The sequence below is a fragment of the Panthera uncia genome, assembly GCF_023721935.1.
Source record: "Panthera uncia isolate 11264 chromosome B2 unlocalized genomic scaffold, Puncia_PCG_1.0 HiC_scaffold_24, whole genome shotgun sequence".
Taxonomy (NCBI): domain Eukaryota; kingdom Metazoa; phylum Chordata; class Mammalia; order Carnivora; family Felidae; genus Panthera; species Panthera uncia.
In genome coordinates, this window is record NW_026057580.1 from 64,271,850 (window position 1) to 64,279,391 (window position 7,542).

The 7,542-nt window shown below is 45.4% G+C and overlaps 1 protein-coding gene across 1 annotated transcript in view; it reads right to left on the minus strand.

The window, feature by feature from the left end:
• PREP (prolyl endopeptidase) overlaps positions 1–7,477 on the minus strand; it is a 119,874-nt gene extending 112,397 nt beyond the window's left edge. Inside the window, exons 1-2 of the mRNA XM_049654074.1 lie at positions 7,332–7,477; positions 1,613–1,687 (exon numbers count right to left, since the gene is read on the minus strand). Coding sequence (XP_049510031.1) covers positions 1,613–1,687; positions 7,332–7,376 — 120 coding nt within the window. The 5' untranslated portion in view covers positions 7,377–7,477. The remainder of the gene's footprint in view (positions 1–1,612; positions 1,688–7,331) is intronic.
• Positions 7,478–7,542: the final 65 nt, after the last annotated feature.

Consider the following 7,542-nt stretch of genomic DNA (forward strand, 5'->3'; position numbering starts at 1 on the left):
CCAGGACCACCTCTTCTGCCTCTACTTTTTCCTCTTGCACAGACTACCATGCCTGGCTAAGCCCTTTGCCCCATTCCTTTCCTCGTCAAGCTCTTTCCCAAGGATTTAAAAGTGGTGGAATCTGTTACCCCACAGACCGACCAGGCAGGAATGGAAGGTGGGAATGGGCAAGGGGAGAATCCCAAGCCCACTAGCCAGACCCACATCGGGAGGGAATGCTTTCCTGGCAAATCTGAACTGCCTTGGAAACCTGAGTTGACTTCTCCAGAGAACACCGGTATTTATGGTGGCAGGGGACCACAAGACATAGGAGGAGCTAAGACATAGGCTTATTGGCGGCAGGTCTGGAAAACCACCCAGAGTGCATTTAGCGTTGCCTTTTTAAAAAATGGAAATGTACTCTGGGATTCTAAAGAAGTTCAAATAAATTTCCGGAATAGTGAGCATATTAGAAATAGCATACATATTCCCATGCACTAAGTGATATGTAAATATAGTTATAAAGTAAGAGTCAAGGAACTTGACATGGATTGGAGAAACATGATCCCTTCACCCAAGCAAACTTGATTAACAAACTTACAGTATATGTAAGGATGAATCCTACATGACAAGATCTGGGCACTCCAAGGACAGAACATCTGTGGGACATAGCACTCAGGGGTACTTTCATTAATGGAATGAGACTTCAGCTCAAAATACTATGTGTTTCTCCAAAAGAACAGTAAAGATTTACATTGTTAGGCAGAGCAGAAAATTCTCCCTTCACCCCATTACTTCTATAAAATATAAGAATGTTCTTACATTTACAATTTGGTTCATTTTGTTTTTGTTGCATTAAAATCAGTAAGTGATCCAAGACCAGCACTCAGTTTTCAAGACCTGGTATTTGTTCAACATACAGTTGACACTTGAACAACATAGGTTTGAACTGTGTGGGTCCACTTGCACGTGGACTGTTTACAGTATAGGACTACAAATGTATTTTCTCTTCCTGACGATTTTAATACCCTTTTCTTTTCTCTATCTTAATTTACTGAAACAATACAACACATACTACTTTTAAAAAATGTGTGTGGACTGTTTCTGTTATTGGTAATGCTTCCAGTCACTATTAGTAGTTAAGTTTTTGGAGAGTCAAAAGTTGTAGTTGGATTTTCAGCAGGGGGGGGGGGGGGGGGTGGGGGGCTTTGACCCCACCCCCACCCCTCCTCCCACACTGTTTAAGGCCCAACTTTATAAGATTTTTTTTCCTTTGGAAAAAATATTTTAGGCAACGTTTCATTCACATAATTTTTCTCTAAGTTTTCATTTTTACTTGGTAAAATCAGTTTTTTTCTTTCTCATATTTTCCTTTCAAATTCTTGCTTTCATCAGTGTTACCATAAACCATAAACATTATTGCAAACATTTTCTTTTCTCTGGGACAAAAAATGCTTTCATCTTTTCTCCCATGGATCATTTGACAAAAAGTGGTAGCACCAACAGGTATATTCACCATCCCACGGCAGAAAACACAGGAAGATGCCAGAAAGGAAAAGCCATAGCTACTGAAGTCTAGGGTTTGGGGCAAGGTACTAAGACCACCTTATCTTTAATTATAAGCCCCAATTACCTTTGTCTGCTCGCTGTCTGGATCTTCAAGCCAAGCATAAGGGTCGTAAATTTTATGTCCATGATAATCCTGTACCTGCAAAAGACAAAATGTGGTTTTGGACAATTAGAGTCTAACCCCCAATTACATTAGTATTTTCTGAATGTAACAGAGGAAAAATAGGATAAGGACAGGCAAAATACTCCAATTGGCTCACTGGCAATGTGTCTGCCCAAATTACCACATGAACAAAAGCTGGCAGGTTCTCAAAGGTGTCAAGCCACCCATCATGAAAAGAATGTTTTAGCTGGAGAAGGAAGAAAGATGAAAGGTCAGAATAGGGAACTGCTCTGTCTGTACAACACAAAACAAAGGCCTGCCGCTGTGCTAAAGAAACTTGAAAATGTGTGGTCAGTGGCAAAGCACAGAATCGCACAATGCACCAGGGATGCAAGAAGGGCATGTTTGTGAAGGAACCACCACGCACGTGCTGATTTGCTTCTTTTCTGTTCTTGCTGAGCTTACTAATGATGAGAAAATCTCCCTGCTATATATAACATGATTGGTTTTTGTCTTTAAGTCTAAACTGCCAAAAAGCAGGTTACCAACGTGCGGTAGAAAGATTCCAGTTGATAGCAGCTTTAAAAAAGCTGACGTAAGTGCAATGAAAGAACATTTCTAAAACTGCAGCCTTTCTTCCCTTTTGTGTATTGTTACAAAATGCTTACAAAAAGAGGCACAGAGGCATCACCCATTCAGACTACCCTGGTATTTGAAGAAAGACAACTGCTTAGTGCAGCAGGGCCCGGCAGAGGGGAAGGCTTCAAGGAGCTCCCGCGGGCGGCTGAGCATCAGAGACACCTTCGAGCTCCTGAAAAGCCCAAATTCCTGGGCCTGGCCTTGGAACTGACCCACACACTACAAGAGCAGTCGGGAGTCACCGCTCCCCAGGTGATTATGCCTAAAGAAAATTTCCAAAGGTAAAAATCATCACAAAATCTCTCCATTTCATACTATCCTGATTAATCTCACTGAAAGCATAGGGACATCTTTCCAGTAAATCTCTTCTGAGCAACTCCAACATTCCTGTTACAGTTTCTCATAGGATTTTGGGAACAAGAATACCAGGATCTCAGATGAATTTTTAATCTGTCTCCTTGCTTTGTCGATTACATCGAAAGGTAAGGGCTATTCCCTAATAGAGGCAAATAATCTCCCAGAAAAGGAAAATCTGTTGTTTCCCCAGCTGGTACAAAGTTCCAGTGTGGCTGCTGGCCAGTTTAAGAAGGACCTCTTGGTGCCTAAAACCCCAGGCTTTCTGCAAAGGGCCTTCATCTCTCCTTATCTGGTACCAGATGAGAGAACACCTGGAGAAATGCACACCTGGAAGAATGGTCAGTTAAGGCGGAACACTCAGAAACTGTTCTCATTAAACAACTGACAAATACAGGTGACATAAAACCAGACTAGAATCTCTCCTGACAAATCCTCATAAAATCACCAATTTTGAACCCTTAAGAAAACGCTCTCTAAATATTAGCTGATTGTGGGACGCCTGGGTGGCTCAGTCGGTTAAGCGTCTGACTTCGGCTCAGGTCATGATCTTGCTTGGTTTGTGGGTTCGAGCCCTGCGTCAGGCTCTGTGCTGACAGCTCAGAGCCTGGAGCCTGCTTTGGATTCTGTGTCTCCCGCTCTCTCTGCCCCTCCCCTGCTCACAGTCTCTCTCTTGCTCTCTGAAAAATAAATAAATGTTAAAAAAAAAAAAAAAAAGTTAGGGGCGCCTGGGTGGCTCAGTCAGTTGAGCATCTGATTTCGGCTCAGGTCATGATCTTGCTTGGTCTGTGGGTTTGAGCCCCGGGTTGGGCTCTGAGCTGACAGCTCAGAGCCTGGAGCTTCCTTCAGATTCTGTGTCTCCTCCTCTCTCTGCCCCTCCCATGCTCATGCTCTGCCTCTCTCTGTCTCTCAATAATAAACAAACGTTAAAAAAATTTTAAAAAAATGTTAGCTGACTGTTACCACTCAATGAAAATTTTGTATCTTTTCTTATCTGCAAGTCTTTCACATTTTACACACATTGAAGTGGTTTTAAATATGCTTAAAACAACCTTCTTTTCCTCTGACAATAAGAAATCAGAAAAATTTAGAGTTGTAAAGGATCTTCCAATCCAACATTTTTAGGAGCAACAGCAGGCTCAAGATGGCAACATGCCCAGGGCCATACCGAGTTCAGAACCAGAGTCGGGACTAAAAGCACACTGCCAACAGCTTTTCCCCAAATATTCCTCAGAGGTGACACACCAGACACTTTAAAAATGTTCCTCGATCATGATGTTCCTAAAACTCAGACGTATCCATTAACTTGTCATAAGAAAGCAGAAAAGATTCACAGGAAATCATGTTAGTTTTGCCTAATACTAGATCCAAAGCAACGAACATTCGCTCACTATCCACACTATGGTGCCCAGTGTTGTAAAGCAACCTTGTGAGAGGGTGGATGATATTCCTATTTTTCAGATTATGGAATGCAATTCAGAGAGGTTAGCAGGAGAGAGTGAAGGCTGCAGATTTACGGCTCACTTGGAGATCACTGTGAACTAAACACTGTGCCATAGACTTCAGCCATGGTACCTCACTGTGAAGCTATTACCAACTCATTTTCCAGGTGAGGAACCTAAAGCTGGAGAGCGCTAAAGCAACTGTCAAAAGTCAGATGGCTAATAAACAGTAGAACCCGTGACCCTCTTTGAGCTAACCCCAAAGCCTGTGGGGCTTGCTACTGAACTACAATGGGTGTAAACTGGCAGGCCCACACCTGGACCCTAACTCAGAACCCAGTGGTGCCTCCCGAACGGTGTGTACGGTCAGGAAACCGCTCCATCTTCCCAGAACCAGCATTACCATCTGAAGCCAATTAAGGGCAGGTGTTCAGCAGGCATTTTTAAACAGGACAGGAAACTGATTCTCTCCAGGGCAATCCCACAGGCAATCCCAGGAGCCTCGTGCCACCACCCTACTCCCCTGCCCCCCCTACTTTTTCTTCTACAAGACCGTACCCTACAGATGGGGTGGTCTCGTAGCCATATCCCCTGAACTCAAGTTGGGCAGTACGTGGTTCTCCTTATGATTTAAGTTTGCCAGCCATTCCTCATCTCCCCAAAAGACTTTAAAAATACAGCCCTGATAAGGCACTGTTAGCATTCAATATTTTACTTGTACCATTCAAATAGCTCACCTGCTGACTTCAGGATAAACCGCAGAGTCCTACACAAAGTAGACAGAGCCCATCAAACCTGGCCCCATTTTTTTTTTCTTTCCACCCCCCGACCCAAGCTTATCCACCCATGGATGGTCACAACAGCCCTACTGCCATCCTGCAAACAGTGCAAGTCCACAAATGTCCAGCCCTACATGACTATGATTTATTTTGGTCACACAGCCAGGAATGTCCTTTCTACCTTATCCAACTGGCCAACTTCCAGGCTCAATTCGCATATGATCTCTTCCCCCTGATGGAAATGAATCCCATTCTCCTCTGTGTTCTCCACTCACCCTACACACTCTTCTAACCCCTACAGCAGGCCTGAATTTCCTGACAGCACATGCTGCCAGTACAGACAATGGCATTGCATTGGAAGCATCATGGTTTCCAAGTTTCTGCTCATTAGGGCGGAAATTCACCAAAAACGGTTGTATGCTCCAACCCCACAGGTCAACAGAAGACTGCCTGGTATTCAGCTGAAAATGTTCAAGTGACAGAGAGAGAGCTACAGCAATCTCTAACACCTGCTGGAGAGAGACAAACCCAACCTAGAAAAGAAGGCGACAATTTCAGCCGATGCCTAAATCTAGCCTAAGGTTTTAGTAATCAGGACCCTGTCACAGTAAAAAGATATTTACTCCATGTAGGCTATCGGGGCTGGGATACGTACACCGTGGGATCCACAGAGTAGGGTCCAAGCCAGACCTGAGCTATATTCCCTTGGCCATGAGGCTTAGGGCTTTCGTGAGTTCTTTGATGAGAAGAAACTGTAGAATATCAAAATCTGTGGAACCTTTTGAGTTAATTGTTCATAATCTTTTGGACGTCTTCATAAAATCCTCACTTAACCCTTTCAAGAATGGCAGGATTTTGATAACCCAAATAGGGAAAAACTAAGCAAGACGCAATCCCAACTAAAAACACAACTAAAATGACACTTATCAAGTCGCACAACCGATAGTTCTTTCTACTTTGAATCTATCCTGAAAACTCAAAGATCCTTAAGAACCGAACTGACATAGTCACAGGTCTTCTGATTACTGAAGTCTGGCACACTGCAGGGCCAGACTGTCATGGGAATAAATGAATGATGATAGTCTTACTGCAAAAGTCAGTCCTAAGCCCTGTGGTTGGCCAAGCCAGTACTAACATTTCATATATGAGAAAGAAGGCCCATAACAGGTAAGCGATCTGCCCAAAGGCATCCAGCTAGTGAGTGACAAAACCAGCACTAGCACTCAGGTCTTCTTACTTGGTCTTACTTACTGCCCTCTTTTCCATTCCAGCAGGATCACTTTACTCCCATACACAAAGGAAACAACCCTTTGAAACACAGGAATACAGCTTCTTGGGCTGTTAAAGTAAATTTAATAAGCAAGCAGTTGAATAGACTGAGAAAACATGGTTACCAGATGGCCACTGGTCAAAGAAACCATGAATGCATCAGTGCCACTTGGAAGTCTTAATTTAAAACAATATGTCCTTTACTTTAAAGCCTCAGTACCTTTTAACCCAAAGTGAAATGTGCTTTGAAGTACAGACGTTCTGGCATAAATCAGGTCAGAGGAATCAGAAAAACAACACAACCACCACCCCAGATCTATATATACAAAAATTTTTTATTCTGATTCTATTTTAAGTAATCTGAGATATTTGGCTATTCCTCAGAGAATCAAGCCCACATTTGGATTCATTCCAGTTCTTAAGATGCCAAATTGATTTTTACACAAAAAGAGTGTTTGCCCAGATTTCCACCCACTAGATCTCAACAGTTACCCTGAGCTAATCCACAGCTTATGTAAATGATGGCTAACCCTTCCACTAAGCCAAACAAACTCATTCTGAAAAAGGCCATCCATCCCCTCTCCCTTCTAAAGCCCTCCTCTCACCCGCATCAACTCCTTCTCTTGTTTAGGAAAACTTGGATCAGCACTGCAACACTACGGGGTCACCGCTCCACCCTCCCCATTCCACGGTCTTGTGTCTGCAACCCCCGCACCACACGCCCGGTACCCGGCCCGGGGCACGTTTTAATACCGAATGAATGAACTTCAAGGATTTTAAATTTGGAAGTTTAAAAAGTTTGCCTTTGTTTTTGAATTTTACATCATCTACATACATACACACTTTCTCCTACCACCATATTTAAGCAAGAGCCTCCTCCAGTCAAAAAACAGTGACACGTTCTGTCTTCCCAATCCCGTCAAACGCCCATTCCTACCTGGGTGTCTGCCCTTGACCCCATTGATTTTTAGGAGGCGGCCAAGCGGCGACTGGCTTCGGGCTCTGCCGCCTCTAGGCGGCCAGTGACGGCCACCATGGCCCCCGCGGCTCGGGAGGAGCCCGGCGCCCCCGGCCCGTATCTCGCAAACAAAGGCCGAGGGGGAGGGGAAGGACGCAGGGGGCGAGGGGCTGCGGGGAGAGGGGCCGCGGGCGGCGGCACACGCTGCGCCCGCGGCGGGCGAGGGCTGCGGTACTCACGGCGGTCTCGTCGCGATACACGTCGGGGTACTGGAAGGACAGCATGGCCAGGGACGGGCGTGGGGCGGCGTGGGGGCGCGGACTGCGGGCGCGAGCCGGCCGGGCTGGCCGCGGGGCGAGGCTGGGGCGCGGGCAGGGGCCCAGCGGGCGGCACCGCCGCCCGCGCCAACAGCGAGCGCGCCGCGCCGTGCGTGCGCCGGGCCGGGCGCAC